At 38.8% G+C, this 23,511-nt stretch overlaps 1 protein-coding gene across 4 annotated transcripts; it reads right to left on the bottom strand.

Moving 5' to 3' along the window:
- Positions 1 to 950: 950 nt before the first annotated feature.
- Positions 951 to 23,358, bottom strand: LOC107838974 (peptidyl-tRNA hydrolase 2, mitochondrial). Of its 4 annotated transcripts, none has more exons than XM_016682283.2 (9): positions 23,208 to 23,358; positions 22,888 to 23,097; positions 22,263 to 22,295; positions 6,051 to 6,111; positions 5,904 to 5,940; positions 5,048 to 5,125; positions 4,757 to 4,829; positions 3,705 to 3,787; positions 951 to 1,307 (listed from the first exon to the last, which is right to left on the bottom strand). In XM_016682283.2, the coding sequence occupies exons 1-8, from the start codon at positions 23,244 to 23,246 to the stop codon at positions 3,728 to 3,730; spliced, it is 591 nt and encodes a 196-aa protein (XP_016537769.1). In that variant the 5' UTR covers positions 23,247 to 23,358; the 3' UTR covers positions 951 to 1,307; positions 3,705 to 3,727. The 4 variants fall into 4 exon arrangements, with proteins under 4 accessions (XP_016537769.1, XP_016537768.1, XP_016537770.1 ...); XM_016682282.2 differs by having other exon boundaries at positions 3,705 to 3,744; XM_016682284.2 differs by lacking the exon at positions 22,263 to 22,295 and having other exon boundaries at positions 3,705 to 3,744.
- Between the last annotated feature and the right edge of the window lie 153 nt (positions 23,359 to 23,511).

Here is a 23,511-nt window from a genome sequence, read left to right as displayed (position 1 = left end):
TTACACAGTCACTACCAAAGTTCTTGTTAATCGTATTAAGCCTTTATTGTCTGAGCTGATAGGCCCAACGCAATCTAGTTTTCTTGCGAAAAGGCGCGATTCTGATAGTGTTATTATAATTCAAGAACTTCCTCAGGCGCACTAAGGGTAGTAAGAACTTTATGTTGCTTAAGACCAACCTTAAAAAGGCTTTTGATCGCATTGAGTGGTCCTTTATCTACGATACTCTTCTATTATTTAATTTTTCAAAGAATCTGGTAAAGCTTATCATGTCTTGTATTTCTTCTACCTCGGCGTCAATTTTGGTTAATGGTTGCCCTACCAACTCTTTTACACCTACATCTTGTATTTCTTCTACCTCGATGTCGATTTTGATTAATGGTTGCCCTACCAACTTTTTTACACCTACATGAGGTATTTGACAAGTTGACCCGTTATCCCCTTATATTTTCATTCTTTGTACGGAACACCTCTCTATGATAATCAACATGACCCGTTATCCCCTCTCAAAGTTGCTCCACGAATTCATCCTATCTCCAACCTATATTTTGCGAATTATATTATCCTTTGTGGGGAGATTACACCCACAAGTTGTGCTAATATATCTTTTGTCATGGCTCACTTCTCTTCTATATCAAGCCAACGGATTAACTTTGCAAAGTCCAGAATTTTCTTTTCCGCGAATACCTCTGTTGGGAACAAATCAATTGCTCAGGACGTTTTTAACATTAGGGAAGGAGATAAATTTGGTAAGTACTTGGGCTATCCAATTAAAGGTATCAAGCCTCGCAAAGAAGATGCTTTATTATCTGCTACTACTGCTGCTGCTTTCGTGCATAGCTCCCCGCTACAGCTGTGCTTTTTTGGGGAGTCTCCGCCATCCTTGATGGATATTTTGCATGCAGATCAGCGTGGAGATTTGGTACCTAGGAGGGTGAAGTGTCCACCACTTCATCAGAATATGTATATTGCTAATAATGATATTCCTACAGTCCAGTTGTACATTTTAGGAATTCTACTATAGCTAGTCTTACTTCTGCTGGTACTTGTTTAGTGGTTATGCCACAAACTGTCCCTGTAGTATCATTGTAAAATAAATAAAATCTTTGTTTGACCCAAAAAAAAATATTAGCACATCTATCAAATCCTCATGTCAGCAGCTATGGCATCTCTTCTGTAAGAAACATGGATCAAATGTTGCTGCAAATTTACCCGCTCAAATCTGAATACGGGTTCCAGCAGATGCTATCAATATCATCAAAGGAGGCGCAGCTTTCCGGTCACTGAATCTACCGCGGACTTGCTTCCTGCTCAATGGTAGAACAAGTTTTGAGCATAGCACCAAAGACATTAGAGTACAAGTTGTGCACAAACTGGAAATGTTTATCCCCATTCACAGGCACCATGTTATCTATATCTTGAAATGGTTTCTTAACATCCCTCAAAAAGCTGTTTCCAAATATTTCTTTTGTAAAGCAATAGGATTTGCAGCATCTCATAATCTATTAATGGAATTTAAGGTGGTTGACAGATTTGTTTAGCGTCATTTTCAAGACTGCGAGAATGCCTGACGCTTGGAGATGGAGTACGATGATTCCGTTATATAAAAACAAGGGCGATGTTCAGAGTTGCAACAACTATAGGGGTATTAAGGTGTTGAGTCACACTATGAAGATTTGGGAGAGGATGGTCGAGCGGAGATTGAGGAGAGTAGTGTCCATTTCGGAGAATCAATTTGGTTATATGCTTGGTCGCTCAACGACAGAGGCAATCCATCTAGTAAGGAGATAGGTAGAGCAGTATAGGAAAAGGAAGAGGGATTTGCACATGGTGTTCATTGACTTGGAGAAGGCGTATGACAAAGTCCCTAGGGAGGTTCTTTGGAGATGCTTAGAGGTGAGAGGTGTTCCGGTAGCGTACATTAGAGCTATTAAGGACATGTACGATAAAGGGAAGACTCGAGTGAGGACGGCGGGAGGTGACTCAGGGCATTTTCCGGTCGAGACAGATCTGCATCAGGAATCGACTCTTAGCCCTTTCCTTTTTGCGGTGGTGATGGACGTGTTGACGCGAAGTATTCAGGGTAAGGTGCCTTGGTGTATGTTATTTGCGGACGATGTAGTGCTGATTGATGAGACATGGGGGTGTCTGAATGAGAAATTGGAGGTTTGGAGGCAAACCTTGAAATCGACGGGGTTCAGGTTGAGTAGGTCCAAGATGGAGTATTTGGAATGCAAGTTTAGTGACGCGAGTCAGAAGGATGAAGTGGTGGTGAGTTTAGATTCTCAGGTTGTTTGTAAGAGGGATAGTTTTAAGTATCTTGGGTCTATTATCCAGGGGAATGACGAGATTGATGAGGATGTCTCTAAACGTATTGGAGCAGGATGGATGAAGTGGAAGCTCGCTTCAGGAGTGTTGTGTGATAAGAAGGTTCCCCTTAAGCTTAAAGGAAAATTCTACAGAGTGGCAGTCCGTCCGGCCATGCTGTATGGAGCGGAGTGTTGGCCAGTCAAGAACTCCCACATCCAAAGACTGAAGGTGGCGGAAATGAGAATGTTGCGATGGATGTGTGGACTTACTAGAGGGGATAGAGTTAGGAATGAGACTATTCGAGAGAAGGTGGGAGTGGCTTCGGTGGAGGATAAGATGCGAGAAGGAAGGTTGAGATGGTTTGGGCATGTGATGAGGGGCACGGATGCCCCAGTTCAGAGGTGTGAGAGACTGGCTTTAGATGGTTTTAGGAGGAGTAGAGGTAGGCCGAAGAATTACTGGAGAGAGGTGATTAGACATGACATGGAGCAGCTGCAACTCACTGAGGACATGATCCTAGACAGGAAGGTGTGGAGGTCGCGGATTAGGGTAGAAGGTTAGGGCGAGTGTATGGATTGTGGCTAGGTGTTAGGAGCGCGAGTGCGTATCCGGGCAGTAACCCCAGGCCTATGTCCTTGAGTAGGAGCCTTTAGCCAGGTGAGTTCGGGTGGGGTAGGTAAGTGGGTGTCCTAGTTCTTATTTCTAATTGCTCGTATTTCTCTTATTCCGTACTTCGCTGATATTTATTTCTATTATTTCTTTTGTCTGCATGCCAACCTTTCCTGTTACATGTTCCTTTACGATCTTGGTGTATTATTCGAGATTCTGAGCCGGGGGTCTATCGGAAACAGCCTCTCTACTTCTTCGGAGATAGTGGTATGGACTGCGTACATCTTACCCTCCCCAGACCTCACTTTGTGGGAATACACTAGGTTTGTTGTTGTTGTTGTTGTAATCATTAATGTAATTTAAAATTTTCCGTTTTTTATTGAAAGAGCAAAAGATGATTTGGGGACAGTTCTCAAAGCAATCTTACAACTGTAAACAAGAGCGGTTGGGGCGTGCAGAGGTTTATTCTGACTGCCATAGAACGGGCTAGTTAAAAGTGAACATTCTTTTGATAACCAATTAAAAGAGAGCATTCTACATAGATGAAAACCTGAAGAATAGATTACTTGGGCCTTAATATTTTACGTATAGACTCTAATAGATAAATCAGATGAATATAAATTCAGTACCACAAAATACTGGTAAATATATCATCAGAAAGGTAATAGAGCTGCAGAAGTACAACCACATATAATATACTCACAAACTAGTTATAAAGCAATAGAATATGAAACGAAAAAGGGAAAAAACCATACGAATAACAGCAAACAGATTAAGAATTATACCTGGTCCAACTGCAAGAACTGTCCTAGAGCCTGATGCGACCTGCATCATAAAAATTCCAAAAAACATACGCATGTTCTGAGGACTGTCAATTGCACACGATAAAGCAAGAAGATATCCATCAGCCTCCAGCAGTAAAATCTTAGGATCTGATATTAGTTTCCAAGCAAGAGAAGCATTTGGTGCTCTAGAAAAAGAAAAAAAGAGAGGGAGAGAGAATGAACAGGATTCCTCAGGAAGCTACACAGTAAGAATTTCTCTAGGTTTACTAATTAACTCACATAATCATGACCTCATATTCTTCCTATGTAATGAGAAGAATGATATAACGTGCCTCTAATATGCTTTCTGCAACTGAGAGCTGCCAACAAGCATAGATACTGCAGCATACCCTTGTCAGTCTCTAGATGTTCTTAATGGATCAATAAATTATGCCTAATACCAAATTAGTTAAATCGTTTATTTAAACCATCTGTATATCCAATACAAGATAATTTTCTTTTGCGATTTGGAAGTGCATTAAAACTAGAAATTCTCCAATCTACACGTATCCCTACAAGAATATACAAACTATCAATCACACTCAGAAGTCTCCAAACAAACACCAGACCTAATGTCAGTGTAATACTAATAGCTACTAATCGTAACTTAGTTGATATCGCTTAAATAGATCATTTCCTTCTATTTTTGTTGTGTTCTTCGCTATGTCCACATCGATCCCAAGAAATTGGAAGTATTTTGAAACAGTTTTTCTTCTCTATAATTCACTCTCATCTCTACATATTTTTTTTAATAAAAGAGCTTATTCCATGAATGAAGTGCTCCCTGACTAGTGCAGAGGTAGGTGGAGAGTACGACATATAGCATATGCAGCCTTCCCCTAAAAATTTTATGAAGATTTTATTTCCATGATTTTAAATTGTGAAGAATACATTACCAGAGAACAACTCCACTATTGTTCCAATGCTAGCTCTCTTCTGCAAGTTCTTAAAATACTATTTATATATTTCACCGAAGTATCATCACTTTTTACATTATTCCTTGAGAAGGATACCTGTGTACGTCCTGCATCAGCAACCACAAAAGTTGGAAGACCAATGTTCTCAGCTGCTTCCTTCAACTTATTCCTGATATAACATTTTCCAAAGAATCCAAACATATAAAACAGTGTCCATCTTAAATGGAGAATCACGGTAAATGAGGATTCATACACCTGGCCTCAACTTGTTTGGGCCTAAAACGTAGTTGTCATTTTATAAAATAGTGCCAATCATTCTTCACAAGTATGCATGGACGTTGCTGGTGTCTAAGGGCAAAGAAACATAGAGTAGGATCACCTGCTTACATTTCTTGCTGATTCTTGCAGGTAACAACTATTTTGGGCTGTCCACATTGCTCCCATTGCCTCAAAAGATACTGATCACTGCATTAGGTAATTCTTCCAATAAATTATCAAACAATGCCACTTCATATCTTTATAGGCAAACAACAACATACTCAGTATATTCCCACCAAGTGAGGTGTGGGGAGGGTAAGTGTACGCAGTCCATACCACTACCTCAGAACTTCATATCTTTATAGGAATGAAAGAAAAAAAAAATAAGAAACTGGTAATCTGCAAAAGAAATGGGGCCTTTAGGTTGTTACAGGCAAAATGCTTTCTTGGATACTTTTTGAGAACAATATAGCTCTCTTCTTTTTTAGGATGGGTTAAGAATAATACCGCTTTAAAAGAGAAGAATTTTTAAACCAGCAAAAGATTTTCAGATTTCATATATTTACATGCATAACAAAAGACACATGATGAGGATAGAAATTGAGAAGGGGTGTGCATCCGCAGTAGAGACAGAACACAGCGTTGCACTGCACTGGATAAAATTTCAGAACATCAGGAGTAGAAATGTAATTTGGATCAGATATAGTATGGGGCTTGTGGAGGTTGAGCACGTATTGTAGTTTTTTTCATCTAACAAAAGAACACTCCTCAGGTAAGTACAATCTCAGGACAACAAAGTTCTAAGTTTAATACAACTAAATGGAATTTTGTAGCTGCACGTCACCAGCAAGGAGCTTTAGAGCCAATGCGGTTGGTGTAATTGTAAAACTACTTAGTTCTGCTCGTCCTTTCTAACGAAAATGGCCACTCAGGGTTAATGTCTTTGATTGTTCTCAGCAGTAGGGCAAAATCCATGTAGAGATACCTTTGCATAAGGTCTGCATACATGCCAGTAGCAGCATCTGCGTCGTTTAATTAAACCATTAAAATTGTCACACAAACCACAAAAACATCATGAAGAACTTGCGAAATATGGAAGGATGGCAACATCAAAATGCAAGAGGTTCCTTACGAGCACACTGAGATGCAACTTTTCCTTGTGCCATTTTCAGGTCTTGTCTGACAACTAATACCTGGTATTAGATATCTCAAGGTCAGAAATAGCATTTTGTAGAAATATATTCAACATAGAGGCAGCCAAACATATTCTTAGACGCAACAAATATCACTATATATGTTTCGATAATGACGTTTCACCATTTAAGCTCAACTCTTGTCATCATCATACCAAAAAGAAAAAGTAAAAAATAAGTTAACTATATATATAAATAATAGTACTAATAATAATGATGATGATAATCTTAGAGTTTGTTATATTTTTTAATTGGCTTATAAATATATGGTAATGTCAATGTACTGTCTTTTTTCTAAGAAAAGAGAAGATAACTCTCTCTCTCTCTCTCTCTCTCTCTCTCTCAAACACACACAAAAAAAAAGGGGGGGAAAGCTGGATTCTAGTGTATTTAAGATGAGGAAACACGATATGGAGTAAACAAGGTTCCCATTTTGTTCAGGAAAACTAAATTATATGAATGATAATTGCCTTTGTGCTACTCAGCTCCCATTCTTACTAGTTAGCAGCCAAATCACATGTCAAAAGAAGGGAGAAAAGCAGCACTATTTGGAGCTAAATTGTGATGAAGTTATGTTTTCTGTAATCTAAATTTACCTTCTATGCAAAGTGTGTTCGGTGAGTATGCCAATTTCCAATCCCTCATAAATGTAAATGCACCCTATAATTCTCAAGAAACCTAGCAACAACTTTGACACTAAAGGAAGTATTTCTTCTAGTGATAGGTATCAAAAATTAAGATTTCCCTACCTCGGCTACAGCAATATAGTTACAAATTTTTATGGGGGCATCTGATAATTAACACATTTCCAAAGCCTGAGAATTCATTGCTGAAGGAACACTTCACATGAAAAGATTTAGTCTGAACATTTATATCGTAGACAAAAGTTAAGAATAATACACTGTAACAATATTTGAACGTGCAAGGATTTCCACTCACTAGTATCATCCATCAATTTTTGCATGTCTAGTTAGTTTTTGCATTATGAGGGCCAAATCAAGAATTACCAGTATATAAAGTTACAAACTTTGGAAATAAATGCCTTCTTTTCTTTAAAGGAGTGACTGATCATCTTAAAACTAGTTTCCAATTAATCCTTTCATCTGCCTGTTTTATTATCATGACATATTTATCAGATAATTCACGTTGCATTCCCTTGTTCAGTTGTATGTCCTTTCAGTATAAATATTACTACAAACTCCATATAGTAATTAAAAAACTGCACTAATAGAAATGAAAAATACGGGTTGATATCTTAGATGGACACTTAGCTAATAGTTATTATCTCAAAAAGTCACACTTTGTTCATGATTCCAATTTTATTCAACAAAGAAAGTTATTTTTGAAATAATAATTATTGCTTGGTTTTATCTCAAAAAGAAAAAAAAAATATTATCTCAAAAAAAAATAATTATTGCTTGGTTGAGTGACCATATGAGAAACCCACTCTACCCGCTCTGAGAAATACCCTACACCTGACCTGGAAAAATAAAAGGGGCGTTTCTACATGAAATATTTTACTTTTTCCCAAAGTTGAAATTCGAAAAACTTCGTCTGACCATAAAACTCGGGAATTTAAAATTCAGAAATTTGAAAACTATTGAAATTGAGCAGTAAAGAGGAATATTCTGGAAGGAATGAAAAGAATCTCCATTGGAGATGAAATTGGATTATGTAGTATGGAGGATAATCTGAGTTCATGTGTTTGTGCACTATATATACAACCACCAGCTCATCTTTGCCAGCTGGACACAACTAATTAATTAACTAACTAACTCTAACCAACAATTAACTAACCATCTACTAATCCTGATTAAAGCAAAGTACAAATAAGCTGCATTAAGCTGTGTTCTGCTACACAGGTATAATTAATCTTCAATACCCCTCCTCCCAAGTTGGAGGTGATGACTTCACTGCCAACTTGCATAAAACATTGGAATGTTTAACTTCAGTGAGTGCTTTTGTAAGGATATCTGCCAACTTATTATTGGTAGCAACATGATGAAGAGTGAAAAGCCCCTCCTGAAGCTTCTTCAGGACAAAATGGCAGTCAACTTCAATGTGTTTCGTACGCTCATGAAAGACCGGATTTCGAGCCATATGTATTGCTGATTGGCTATCACAATATACCTCAATACGAGATGGATGATAAATATTTAGCTTATTAAACAACCTGTCAAGCCACACCAGCTCACCCACTACTTTCCTTAAGGATCTATACTCTGCTGCAGATGATAGGGAAATAGTGTCCTACTTCTTGGACTTCCAACTAATGGGGCTGTTCCCCAGAAGCACCAGGTACCCACTAACTGACCTCCTTGAGTCTGGACAAGAAGCCCAATCAGAATCACAAAATGCTTTCACTGTACAATCAGGATCATTGGACATGTAGATGCCAAGTGTTGGATCTTTCTTCAGGTACCTTAGCAAATGAAAGGCTGCTCGTAGATGAGGTATTCTTGGATCTTGCATATGCTGACTTAACTGCTGCACACTAAATGCTATATCTAGCCTTGTATTGGTGAGAAAATTCAGCTTGCCTATAAGCTTCCTGTAGTATGTAGGATCTGGCAGAGGATCCCCTTCTTTAGCTCTTAGTTTGATAGTAGAATCAAGTGGTGAACACACGGAACTATAGTCAAAACAGTTGTATTCTTTGAGCAGGTCCATGGTAAATTTCCTCTGAGGAATAATGCCACCTCCTTCTGTGTCAAGTACCTCCATGCCCAAGAAATAGTGTAAATGTTCAAGATCTTTGATCTTGAATGTCTCATGGAGATAACTCTTAAGCAATACCATTCCTTCCAAATTCGTTCCTGCTAGGATAACATCATCAACATACACAGCTAGGAACACCATCAGTGATCCATTTTTCTTGTAGAACAGAGTGCTTGCTTTAGTCCATAAAGAGATGATAAATCGTCAATTTGACGACTTGCTAGCACCTTTTAAGCCTAATTTATCATGCTATTCCATTGATTTGATGGTAATTCTTACTTAATGCTCATTTATGTAGGTGAAAGTTAAAAAGGGAAGATTGGAAAGTCATTCAAATCAACAAGAGGCCAAATGTGAAGGAAAAGAGTCATCCGCTTCGCATCCGCCTCGCATCTGCTTTGGAGTTGCTATCCATCTGCTCTCCATCCGCTTTGGAACCACCCAAGCATATCAAGATCAAGGTGGTATTTTTGTAATTTTTAACAAATGTAGAGTTGGAGCTTAAAAGAGGGTTTTAGCTTATTTTTCCCATCCTAGCTTCTATCTTTTCATCTTAGCACTCATCTTTTCATCTTAGAAGAACATTGTACTAATCTTGAGTAAAAAAAATATGTGAGTGATTCCCAAGGAAGAATTAGTGATTTTCCATTGAAGATTTATTGAACTTCCAAGTTTGGAACATAAATCAATTTATTTCTCATGGATGAAGTCAATGATAACTTTGGTATATTTCTACCATTTTTGTCTATGAGTAGCTAATTCTAAATCTTGAGGTTATGCTTGCTTCGGTTGTGGTAGTACATGGGTGTTAGCTATTTATCCTCCTAATTAGTTATTTATGATGGGTGTTGCATTTATTCCATGATTTAATCAAGAGTTGGGGGTTGCAAACCCCAACCACCCTTAAACCCATATCATCCTTGAAAGAGGGGATATGGGTGAGGAATAAATGCAACCAATAACTTGAATCATCTCATTTAATGACATCTCTTAGACATAAGGATGCAAATTAAGAAAATAGATGTGCAAACTTGTCACACTTGTGAGGTGTTCGAAAGAACCCATTTGTGAAATTTGGTGTCGTAATTTAAAGATTGACATCAATACATTGACATCTAGCCTACCCATGACTTTTAGCTAAAGTTGGATAAAGTGTCAAGTACCCATGCATGAACCCACACCTAAAATTGCATAACCCCAAGGCCTATTCCCAATTGAACTCACTTTAGCATTTTTCAACGTTAAGATAGTGCTCTAAAATTGAAGTAGTTGTCGTTATAAGCACATTCAAACTAATATCCCCATTTTACATTTATGCTTGTTTCATTCACATTACGGGGCACCTTTTAGTAAACTATCAACACTCTTGGGTTTTGAATTCCATGTTTTCACTCCTTGTGGATTCGACCCCAACCTAAGTTGGGTTATTGTATTGACAACGATCTCTTACACCCATTCAAGAGTGTAATTTGAGCGCTATCAAAAATGGCGTCGTTGCCGGGGAGTGAAACATAGTTTTCACTCTAGTAGTGTTTTTAGTTACTTTAGGTTAGTCGTAATGTTTTATTTTACATTGTTTGGTGTTTCCATTCTTTCTCAGGTGCGTATAATAGTATACACGATACTATGAGCCAATACGATAGTAATGCCGGGACGGTTGATGGGTATCTTGAGGATGCGGATCACCTCGGTGATGTGGGCCGAGCTAGTGCTATTTGTATTCCACCGGCGGAAGGAAATGGAGTGTTTCACATTACTAGCGTGATGCTTCATTAGCTTCAAATGAAAGGGTTATTTGGAGGCCAAGATGAGGATGCTAATCTACACTTGAAGAATTTTATTGATGTGTGTTCTCCATTTGACATAGCCCACATATGTCAAGAGTCAATCCGGTTACGTCATTTCCCATTCTCTTTGACGGGAGAAGCGGTCTTATGGTTGCGGTCTTTGTCCGCGGGATCTATCACTTCATGGAGTGAGCTCACAGAGGCATTTTTGGAAAGATATTTTTCCCCTTCTCGAATGTTGCAACTAAGGGATGAAATCACCAACTTTCGCCAACTTAATGGCCAACCGTTATATAAGGCTTGGCAACAATTCAATAACAAGTTAATACAATGCCCAAATCATGAGGTTCCGGATAAAATGTTTCTTCAAATTTTCTACAGGGCATTGGATCAATTGAATAAGATGGTAGTCGATAATGCGGCCGAGGGGTTCTCTTGTCAAACTATCATATGGTGTTGCGTCGATTTTGTTAGATCAAGTGACCAAGCAAAGTAGAGGGTGGCACACAAGAGATACCGAGGTGGCCGTGGGGGCTCCCTCCGCACCTTTTATAAGCTAAGAGCAAAAGAAAAAGGATGAAGAAAGAGATGCAAATATGGCCAAAGAGATGACACAACTTGATCTTCTCACCAAGCATGTGATGGGAGCTCCTCCTAAGGCGGTCAATGTCGTTGCTTCTAAGAGTGCTAGAGCTTATGATATGAGGAAACGGAGGCCCTTGATGAAGAGATTCGGTTCTTGTCAAACCAAGCGGGGGGTTTTCACCCTACCTATCAAAGGCAAGGCGGGAATCAAGGTTGGAAGGAAAGAGATCGTGATAGAGATTGGGATTGGAGAGATGAGGAGAGAGATTATGACCGGTACGTGCCTCCACATGATCGAGCAAAGGGTAAAGTGTCAAGTTCCATTGACCCGGATAAGCTAAAAAATGAAGATGTCCTTGCTCAGATTTTAATGGGTGTTGAGGGGACCGACAAGATGGTGAGAGAGATGAAAGGTGACTTCTCACAACTCAATCAAATGGTGACATCTCACTCGGCCTCTATCAAGCAACTTGAAACTCTATTGGACCAAATCTCGGCACAACTTAATGCAAGACCAAAGGGTGGATTGTCTAGTGACACGATTGTCAATCCTAAGAATGATGCTCACATCATGGCTATTGTCACTAGGAGTGGTCAGACTCATAGTAAAGATGTTGATCTTGGTGAAGACACCAATGAAAAGGGAAATGAAGAACAAGCCAATGTAAAGAGAAGCGGATAGAAGAGCCAAATGATGATGATCCAAAGCCTAATGAGACAAGTGTTGAACGGCCGAAGGTAGTTGAAGAAAATATTAAAAGTAAGAAAGCTTCTAAGGTGGTTGATGATGATACTCCAAAGCGGATGAAACTCCAATTGTTCCATTATCAACAACAACAACAACAACAAACCCAGTGTAATTGTTCCATTATCACAAATCAAAATTCCTCCCCCATTCCCACAAAGGCTCAAGAATAAGGATGATGATACCAAGTTCAAGAAGTTTCTTGTGAAATTTAGCAAAATTTAGCAATTTATCGGTGAATATTCCTTTGCTAAAAGCCTTACAAGAAATGCCCAGGTATGCTAAATTTATGAAGGACTTGGTTACAAAGAAGCGAGTCATGGATTTTAAAACAATTGAGGTAACCCACAATTGTAGTGCTATAATGTCTAGCACAATGGTGGTGAAGAAAGAAGACCCGAGTGCATTTACTATTCCTTGCACTATCGGCATGTACAAATTTGGAAAAGGGTTGTGTGATCTTGGGGCAAGTATTAATTGATGCCATTTGTCGTGTTTCGAATTAGTTCGGTTTCATGCCAGGTCGTTCGACTACTGAGGCCATTCACCTTGTGAGGAGATTAGTGGAGCAGTTTCGGGAAAGGAAGAAGGACTTGCACATGGTGTTTATTGATCTTGAGAAAGCTTATGACAGAGTTCCCGGGGAGATTCTGTGGAGGTGCTTGGAGGCTAGAGGGGTGCCTGTGGCGTACACTAGGTTGATTAAGAGGACATGTATGATGGCGAGAAGACTCGGGTGAGGATGGTGGGTGGAGATTCGGAGCACTTTCTTATTTTGATAGGGTTGCATCAAGGATAGACTCTTAGCCCTTTTTTATTTTCCTTGGTGATGAATGTTTTGACACGACATATTCAAGGGGAGGTGCCTTGGTGTATGTTATTTGCTGATGATGTGGTACTGCTCGACGAGACTCGGGGAGGAGTTAATGACAAGTTAGAGATTTGGAGACAGACCCTTGAGCCTAAAGGATTTCGGCTAAGTAAGACCAAGATGGAGTACTTAGAGTGTAAGTTTAGTGATGTGTCGCAGGAGGCTGGCGTAGTTATGGAGTGGACTCTCAAGTCATTCAGAAGAAGGGGAGTTTCAAGTATCTGGGGTCTATGATTCAGGGCAATGGTGAAATTAACGAGGATGACACGCATCGGGGGCCGGGTGGTTAAAATGGAGGCTCGCTTTGGGAGTTTTATGTGATAAGAAGGTGCCCCAGAAGCTTAAAGGGAAGTTCTACAGAATAGTAGTCCGGCTGGCTATGTTGTACGGAGCGGAGTATTGGTCAGTTAAGAACTCCCATATCCAAAAGTTGAACGTGGCGGAGATGACGATGTTGCGATGGATGTGTGGCCATACCAGGAAAAATAGGGTGAGGAATGAGATTATTCGGGAGAAGGTGGGAGTGGCCTCGATGGAGGACAAGATGCGAGAAGTAAGGTTACGTTGGTTCGGGCATGTGATGAGAAGGGGCTCTGAAGCTCCAATGCGGAGGTGAGACACTGGCTATAGATGGTTTTAGGCGGGGTAGGGGTAGGCCGAAGAAATATTGGAGAGAGATGATTAGGCATGATATGGAGCAGTTACAGCTTACGAAAGACATGACCCTTGATAGGAAGGTGTGGAGAGCACGGATTAGGGTAGAGGGATAGGGGGAGAGAGTGTCGGTAACAATAGAAGAGCGTTCTTTATTTGTATCTGAAGTTTCTTGTGCATGAGTTTTAGTATTATCTTGAGGTTGTAGTATTATTTTGCAGACAGTACGAGTTTATATGCATTTATGATTTGTGTTTGTTATACTGCTATAGGTCCTAAGCCGTGGGTCTATCAAAAACAGCCTCTCTACTTCATCTGAGGTACTGGTATGGTCTGCGTACACTGTACCCTCCCCAGACCCTACTATGTGGGAATACACCGAGTATGTTGTTGTTGTTGTATTTGTCGTGTTTCGAAAATTAGGCTTGGGTGCTCCTAAGCCTACCACTATGAGGCTTCTAATGGCCGATCGTTCAATCAAAAAGTTCGTTTGTGTGTTGTATGATGTTTTGGTGAAAGTTGACCTTCCGATCAAGAGGAGAGATCTTTCGGTTCAAGCCAAACATTGGCTTGGATTTGTTGGTAACCGTCTACTCCCCTCAAGAAATGACCAAGATGTCACGATAGATAGGGCTATCATTGTCAGATGTATCATTGATAAAATCGCTATCAATCCAGGAGAATTGTCCAGGGAGATGATGAAGTTAAGGTCAAAGCAACCGGGCACTTTATTGCCCTTTCCGACACTCATATCTATGCTTTGCCTTGAGTTCAAAGAACCGCTACTCTCTAAGATTGATAGACGGGTTATATGCACCGGAGTCATTGACATCACACATTGCAAGGATAAGGATAACCCTACGAGCATAAAGAGAAAAGCTTTGGTTTTGGTAGACTCGGGTGCGAAAGGGTTGCCGAGGGAATGGAGATCCCTCCGAATTCTACACTTGATGCTGAGACTCATCATGATTCTACCGATACTCCTCCATCATCAAGCACCGCACCACCACCTCGGCCCACACAATCGGCATGGTCTTCTACAATGACGTTTGCCAAGGTTGCTTCCATGACTTTGGCAAAAAATGCTACTCTTACCCGATTGGTGGCGGACATTCCTCAATTTATTCAAGTTGCTATAGAATCTCTACGTGCCCGCATAGCAAAGTTAGAGCAGAGAGTGGCCATGCTTGAGGCGAGAGGAGATTGTAAGGGGGTGACATCTGTGAGGGCAGATCTTGATAGTTTACGGGCAGAGTTTCACTCCGGACAGCCCTCCTTCGGTCTTGATGAGACGGAGATTGTTTTTCCTCCGGAGGCTTCTGGCCCAATGCTTCCATTTGATGATTTGTTCGGAGAGGGTCATGAAGACACTGATGATGAAGCCAAGGTAGATCTTATAGAGGGGCTACCTGAGGCCCGACAAGTTGAGCTCACCTTGCAATTATCTAGGGATGATGAGCATGCACGGATGGTTGGGGCTAGTTCTAGCACTCGACGTAATGATGAGTCACCCTTCACAGTAGACTCGATGAGAGGAGCCCAGTTTGACGAGGTTCCTATTGAGACAGTACGATCCTTCACCGCCAGATCCGAGTGCCTAGCGCGCCACAGGGAATCTTTACCCTCCTCTACTCTCTTTTACTCCCCAATGCAATGTCTTTAGGGGGGGGCATTTTTATGATTCATTTGATGGTCGGTACCTACTATTTCACTTTATGGCATTTGGTTAGACAGATTATATGGACATACTCTATGTTATCACTTTGTTGTTTGTGTGTACACGTTACATTTTGTCATGTTTATTTACTTTAGCCCTTGTGGGGCTTATATTGTTTTTTATTATTATTGGCATTGCTTTGGATGGGCCCTTGTCGGGCATTTTGATAATGATGTCAAATATTGTCTTTTTGTTGTTGAATTTGTGTCATGCGCTTAATATAAATGTGGTATCCGATTGTGCGCATTGCTCTTGTCACCTTTTGTATATACGTGTCTAATAAACTCCAAGGATTTTCTTCAAAACTCGATTCTTTCCTAAGGAGCAAAATTTCATTTTCTTTCTTTTGATCTTTTATTTTTATTTTAGTTTAGTTTCTTTGTCGAACCGAGTGATAATTCACCCATGAGGGATGACGAGGCGACATCCTTAGGTGAAGTATCTAGTCATTATGGTTAACTAGGAAGAAGCAAAAGTTCGAAAATACTTTCAAAATATCATTGGCAAGAAATGGAATGATTTTGAGAAAAAACCCAAAATATAGTTTTCTTTTTGAAAAAAGATCAAGGATGTTCATGAGCTTTCTTTTGAAGGAGACCATTAAACTCAATTTTCGATTCTCTCTTTACAATGATGAGTCTTTGACTTGGAGTAACTTATGAAGCTCAAATTGCTCAAATTGGTTGGGAGACTATCTTTTTGCCCTATGAGTGCGATGCCATGTGTGATGAGATTTTTGAATAATTCTTGTACATATGTGTAGTCTAGAACTTGGTGTATTCCAAGCGAAATTCTAGGCAAGTTTGGTTTGGAGGATGACTCGAAGCCCTTTTTGACCCGTCACATAGCCAAATTCCTACCTTAACATTGTTTCCTAGTTAACCCATTTGGCCCTCTTTGCTCGTCTTTCTTTCTTATTGTAATGATAACCATGCTAAAACACCTAAACTCTTTTGAAAATCTCTCTTTTGGCACTTAACCTACTTTGATGCGTTGCAATATTCTAAATAATGGATTAGAGGCAAAAGCCTAAGTTTGGAGGGTTGTGTATTTGGGAGAAGATGATCAAAGAAAAGACAAGGTGTATGTAAGGATGTCAATACATGTGCTTAAAAGACAAGAGATGTGCTTGATGATAAAGTTGAATAACCTATCCCATAGAACTTGAAACAAAAAAAAAAAGAGAAATTTGGATGAGTGAGGGGCTAAGAAGGGCTTATAGATAGAAAATCTCCTGAAAAGGTCAAAGAAGTGAAGAAAGAAAATGGTGGCTTTGACTTGTTTGGTGAATGTTGAACAAAAAGTTAGGAAAATATAGGGAAATGATCTGAAGAAGAATAAGGTGGGTAGTTTGAAAATTTTGGGGATAGAAAGGATTGAGCGATTGCATTGAAGGAGGTCTTTTAGTCACTTGATCCATATATATTCCTTCCCGCACCTTAAACCTTCATCTTGACCCGCAAGATCTTGGTGATTCCAAACTAAGTCTACATTAGTGGCGAAAAAAAAAAAGGGCAAGCATATGGTACTATTCGATGTACTTGAATTTCTTTGTGAGAGTGAGTGTGAATTCTTTCTTTATTTGAGCTCCCTTAAGAATTGAAATGTCTTTTGTGTGTGGAGCTAACTCTTGCATGTGAGCGGCATCGGTACTTTTAGGTAGAGGGTGACGTTTTATTATCGGTTTTGGGTAAATGAGTGAAGTAAGTTGCATTGTGAAGATTGAGACAATCTTTGATGATTTTGTGTCTTATCTTAAGATGTTTTGTGATTTGGAAAGTTCATTTGATACAAACTTGCATCCTTGCTTCATAAATATGTGTTTATTGAAAAGCTTTGGTTTGTTTGTTGCCATGACATGTTTGGAAAGTGTTTGTAGAGCTTTGTAAGCTTATTCCTTTGGTATAGCTTTCTTCTGAGAGGATTTGAGTTAAATAACCTATCTCATTGAATTAATCTTGGTTGCTCGAGGACTAGCAATAGTTTAAGTTTGGGGGTTGATAAACTTGCTAGCACCTTTTAAGCCTAAATTATCATGCTTTTCCGCTGATTTGATGGTAATTCTTACTTAATGCACATTTATGTAGTTGAAAGTTGGGAAGATGGGAAAGTCATTCAAGTCAACAAGAGGCCAAATGTGAAGGAAAAGAGTCATCTGCTTTGGAGCTGCTATCAATCTACTCTCCATCCGCTTTGGAACCGCTCAAGCAGATCAAGAGCAAGGTGGCATTTTTATAATTTTCAACAAATGTAGAATTGGAGCTTAAAAGAGGGTTTTAGCTCATTTTTCAAGACCTAGCTTCTTTTTCCCATCCTAGCTTCTATCTTTTCATCTTAGCAACCATCTTTTTATCTTAGAAGAACATTGTACTAATCTTGAGTAACAAATATATGTGAGTGATTCCCAAGGAAGAATTAGTGATTTTCTATTGAAGATTTATTGAACTTCCAAGTTTGGAATTACATTCTCTTTATTTCTCATGGAAGAAGTCAATGATAACTTTGGTATATTTCTACCTTTTTTGTCTATGAGTAGCTAATTTTAAATCTTGAGGTTATGCTTGCTTAGGTTGTGGTAGTGCATGGGTGTTAGCTACTTATTCTCCTAATTAGTTATTTATGATGGGTGTTGCATATATTCCATGATTTAATCAAGAGTTGGGGGTTGCAAACCCTAACCACCCTTGAACCCATATCATCAATGAATGAGGGGATATGGGTGAAGAATAAATACAACCAATAACTTGAATCATCTCATTTAATGACATCTCTTAGACATAAGGATGCAAATTGAGGTAATAGATATGCAAACTTGTCACACTTGTGAGGTGTTCGAAAGAACTCATTTGTGAAATTTGGTGTCGTAATTGAAAGATAGACATCAATACATTGACATCTAGCCTACCCATGACTTTTAGCTAAAGTTGGATTAAGTGTCAAGTACCTATGCATGAACCCACACCTAGAATTGCATAACCCCAACGGCTATTCCCAATTGAATTCACTCTTAGCATTTTTCAATGTTAAGATAGTGCTCTAAAATTGAAGTAGTTGTCATTATAAACACATTCAAACTAATTCCCCCATTTTACGTTTATGCTTGTTTCATGCACATTACGGGTCACCTTTAGTAGACTATCAACACTCTTGAGTTTTGAATTCCATGCTTTCACTCCTTGTGGATTCGACCCCGACCTAAGTTGGGTTATTGTATTGACAACGATCGCTTACACCCATTCAAGAGTGTAATTTGAGTGTTATTAAGAGACTTGTTTAACTTGCAAACTAATTTAGGGTTATCTACATCCAAACCCTGAGGCACTTGCACGTACACTTCTTCATGAAGATCTCCATACAGGAAGGCATTGTTTACATCAAATTGAAACATGCTCCAACCTTTTTTAACGGCACATGCTACTAAAGTTCTGATTGTAGTCATCTTGACTACTGGTGAGTATGTCTCAGTATAATCTATTCCAGCTAGTTATGTATATCCTTTCACCACAAGTCTAGCCTTGAATCTTTCTACACTTCCATCTGCCTTATGCTTGAACCAATTGCTTGTTTTCCTGGTGGCATCTCAACAAGGTCCCAAGTATTGTTAGCATGTAATGCTTCAAATTCTTGAATCATAGCCTTTTGCCAAGCAAGGCTTGTGGCTGCCTCTTCATAAGATGATGGTTCACTATCATGACAAACATTTTCAACAAGTGCTTAACTATGGTGTGCGATAGCATCAGGGGATACATAGTGATGATTGGTAAACAATGCACTTAAAGAGAAATTAGCATTGGATGAATTAGTGTGTGAATTAGCGTGTATGCTTGCAGGTGGTGCACATTTAAGTGGAAGAGTGGCTTTCAAAGTAGGAATGGAACATATGTTGTCTTTGAAGTGAAGAGGAGTTTTATGTTCCCTGTTAGATCTTCTTATTTGTACATTTGCATGATTATTGGTTTGTTCAGGAGAGTGAAAATCATGTAATGATATATGTAGTGTAGGATGTGAAGAGGATGAATGTGTGGGAACTGAGTTCAGTGATGATGCAGCGTGTGTAACAAAATCACTCTTATGATCACTTACTAAGATGTCAGGTGTTCCACAATCAGAGTACACGGGATCATCATGGTACACTGTCTTTAGTGCAGGAGGGAAAGTATGTTTTGCAGCTATCAAATTGAAAGGAAAGATATGCTCATGAAATACAATATCCCTAGAGACCTGTATTCTCTTTGTAGCAAGACTCATTACCTTGTAGCCCTTTGTTCCAAATGGATATCCAATGAAAACATGTGGTGTAGTTCTTGGTTCAAGTTTATCACTGTGGACTTTGGGCACTGTTGGATAGCATAAACATCCAAAGGATTTTAAGTGAGAATAATTAGGTCTTTGGTTGTACAACAACTTATAAGGGCATTTGCTTTTGAGGTGACTAGAAAGAAGTCTGTTAATGATGTATGTTGCTGTTAGCAGGCAGTCACCCCAATATCTCAAAGGTAATTTTGATTGAAATAAGAGAGCTCTAGCCGTTTCAAGTAAGTACTTGTGTTTTCTCTCCACCACACTGTTTTGTTGTGGTGTGTAGGGGCAAGTTTTCTAATGGTTTATCCCCTTAGATTGAAAGAAAGATAAAGCTTCATTGCTTGTAAACTCAAGACCATTGTCTGATCCGATGGTTTTAACCGTGGTGTGAATTGATTTTGTATCAGTGTGATGAAAGTCTTTAAGACAAATAAGGCATTGCTTTTGGTGCTCAATAAATGTGTCTAGGTAGATCTACTATAGTCATCTACCAAGGTGAGGAAATATTTGTAATCGGCATGTGTAAAAGTATGATAAGGGCCCCATAGATCTACATGGACCAATTCAAAAATATGCTAGGTGTGACTGGTGCTACTGCTAAAAGGTAGTCTTGTTTGTCTAGCCATAGGGCAGATGGAACACAAGAAAGGTTGTTTTCAAGAGATTTTAGCTGGTAGGGATTGAATACCTCTCATTTTCACAAAGGGCATATGGCCAAGTCTACAGTGCCACAATAAGTCCATGTCATGCTTAACAGATAAACAAGAATTAGAAGCAATCATATCTACTTTATTAGTAAAAACAGAGTTATGTTCAGAAGGAATTGTAGCAGAGTGGCAAAGCAAATCACCAGCACTCCTAGCGAGTGTAGTTTTCTTAGCTACAACACAAGATTTAGTCAAAGTAGACATGAGATTGCTATTAAGAGCATTGCAACAAGTAGAAGATATGGTGGTGATGGAACCAGTGGTGCTCAAGCATCTTGAGCACAGGTAGTAAAGGCTATCTCCGCAATTAGGCCTCTTCACTGAATGGGCCTGCAACATACACAATGTATCAGTGAACAAGACAATACATTTCAGGGAAGAAGAAAGGGAGTGGACAGAGATTAAGTTGTACTTGAATGAGGGAACATATAACATCTTATGTGATGTGATCATGGGTGAAATTTTCACATCACCAAACTCTGACACCTTAACTCTATAACCATTAGGGAGAGATACTAATATGGGATATGGCAGGGGTGTGATGTTTTGTAGAAGGTTTTTATTGAAAGTCATGTTATTGGATATCCCTGAATCTATAATCCATAAGTCAGAATTTGATTTAAAACATCTGCATAAAGGGTGATAAAAATCTATAGAAGATGTGCAAACTACAATACTTTCACGCAGTGTTGGGATTCTCTCCCATGTACTCATTCTGAAATTGCTGCATTAGAGTCATTAACTGTCCAAATTGCTCTTTTGTGAGATTGTTATCAGACTGATTTTCTCTTGATAAGTGGTCCCCTCCTGGACAAACAGATGCATCTCCTGGTGTTACATGTACATTGGCAACAACTCCTTTGCCTTTGTAGTTATTATTCTGTCTGTAATTCTGAGTTCCAGTGTTATATGAGTTGCCAGTGGGCACATCATGTCTGAAAACTTGACCATTTCCTTGAACTTTCTGTGAGGATGGATATCCATGCAACTTATAACATCCATCCCTTGTATGACCTTGTCTTTTGTAGAAAGCACACATGACTGCATTTCTACCACTTCCTGCATTCTTATTCTCTCATGTATAGTTGGTTCCTCTGAGGTTATTAGTTGAAAAATTTATTTTGAGAGGCCTGGCCATAATATTCCTGTTGTTGTAGCAGTTGGCTAAGAGGGGTTGATTCAACCATCAATCGACCAATAGGTCGAAATTCCCTTCGTTTTCCCTCTTGTATCAACAAAGAGAAAGCTTGTGCTATGGATGGTAAAGGATTCATTATGAGGATATTGCCTCTGACCACAGTATACACCTCATCCAATCCCATGAGAAACTGAATTAATCTCCTGTCTTGCTCTACCTTATGCAAGCTTTCCTTTGCTCCACAAATGCACACACAACTACACTGATCTTTGGTACTAAGAGTATTTAATTCTTCCCACAACTTCTTCATCTTTGTGTAGTAGGTAGTTATATCTGATGCTCCTTGTGTGAGATCATTAATCTCCTTTTGGATTTGATACAAGTTGGCCGCATTAGTTTCATCATATCTGTCTTCTAGTTCGCTCTCCAAAGCTCCACTGAATTACATACATATTCCACACTATCCATATTTCCTTTGACAGTGAATTGAGAATCCACGATGTTACCATATCATCGCATCTTTGCCATTGACGAAATTGAGACGAATTTGTATCTGGTTTCTTACTACTACATCTATGAACCCTAATTTGTTCTTCACAGACAGGTCAGGCAATACTCCTCTCCTCAAGGATCTATATCTCATTCCATCGAATTGTGTTGGAACTAGCATCATCCCCGGACTATCTGAAGGATGTATGTACAAAGCATCACTCGCCTCTAGATTTGGAGTAGATGAAGCAGATGTGGAAGTTTCTCCATCATTAACGACATTCTCATTGACCGCCATTAATATGCAGATTCAATTAACTAAAACTGAGCTCAATTCAAGCTAATCTCAGTGAGTTTAATCAACAAAAAAGTGAAATCAAAGTTCGAGCAACTAACAACAACCTTTTGCGTGTATGAATCGAAAACTTCAGAACTTACAAAACCACGAATGCAGGAAAGGGGAAAAGCTCTCTGCAACAACGATCAAAAATCCTACAATCATCAAGGTTGTTAACCAGTCTAGCTGGCTCTGATACCATATTGAAATTGAGCAGTAAAGAGGAATATTCTGGAAGGAATGAAAAGAATCTCCATTGGAGATGAAATTGAATTAACATGTTGTATGGAAGATAATCTGAGTTCATATGTTTGTTGCACTATATATACAACCACCAGCTCATCTTTGCCAGATGGGCACAACTAATTAACCTACTCTAACCAACAATTAACTAACCAGCAACTATTCCTGAGTAAAGCAAAGTAAAACTAAGCTGCACTAGGCTGTGTTCTGCTACACAGGTAAAATTAATCTTCAATAAAAACATCAAAAATCTTTTACCTTTTTCAGTTCAAACTACACAAAAAATTCAAAAACAACTCCAATTTATATTCATAACCACACACAACACCAATTTTCAAATATTATTTTCACTTTGAAAAAAAATACTTTTTTTCAAGTACTCACAATTTTCATGGCCAAATGGTCCTAAAATGTTACAACATTAAACAAATCAAAATTATGCTAATACAGATACGAACGAAAAGAAGAATGAATTAGACAAACCATTTTGAGTTCTTCATCAGCCTTAGATGGTGCCAAAATCTTTTCAGGTTGATTTCTGTTCAGCAAATTACTTGTCTTCTTCAAGCTGTTACTACTTTTGGAGTGCTTTGACAAATCCATCAACAACCCAATTATGAAACCAATTACTATTCCTGGTATAAAATTCTCTGGCTTGAAACTTGATCCTAACCATTCTTTTTCCTCTTTCTCCTGCCATTTTTTGGTAGTACTATAAAATTACAGAAACAAGCAAAAGAAAAAGATACACGTAGACTCGTATTTACATATTAATACACAAAATAGGGAAGTAAGTTAGGTACCTTCTTGGAAGAAGGGAAAGTGCTATCGAAGATGCGCATTGAGCTTTGGTTGTTTCGGATAAAAGAGAGGATGGTGATAAGAGTGATTGGGCTGAGAATTTACTGAAGTTGGTAGCACACAAAGGTATGACGACGTGTAAAGACCTTATTAGGGGTCGTTTGGTGTAAGGTATTACCAGATAGCCGTAGATTATATTCTATTTATTTTAACTAAAACTTACATAAATACATAACTTATATTTTTAATATACTTTTTAAATATATTATAAAAATCTCAATATATACACAGAATGTTATATATATG

The sequence above is a fragment of the Capsicum annuum genome, chromosome 8 (genome assembly GCF_002878395.1).
Source record: "Capsicum annuum cultivar UCD-10X-F1 chromosome 8, UCD10Xv1.1, whole genome shotgun sequence".
Taxonomy (NCBI): domain Eukaryota; kingdom Viridiplantae; phylum Streptophyta; class Magnoliopsida; order Solanales; family Solanaceae; genus Capsicum; species Capsicum annuum.
Note: the sequence above shows the minus strand (reverse complement) of the source record. Positions and strands in the feature narration are given on the sequence as shown.

Bases quoted from the DNA above. Each gene is read 5' to 3' on its own strand.
- LOC107838974 (XM_016682282.2), bottom strand. From the start codon at position 23,246: ATGCGCATCTTCGATAGCACTTTCCCTTCTTCCAAGAAG. The intron at 4,830-5,047 runs GTAAGCAGGTGA...ATGTTATATCAG, and splicing joins TGCAAGAATCAGCAAGAAAT to GAATAAGTTGAAGGAAGCAG. The intron at 1,308-3,704 runs GTATAATTCTTA...ACCATTGAGCAG, and splicing joins AGTTCTTGCAGTTGGACCAG to GAAGCAAGTCCGCGGTAGAT.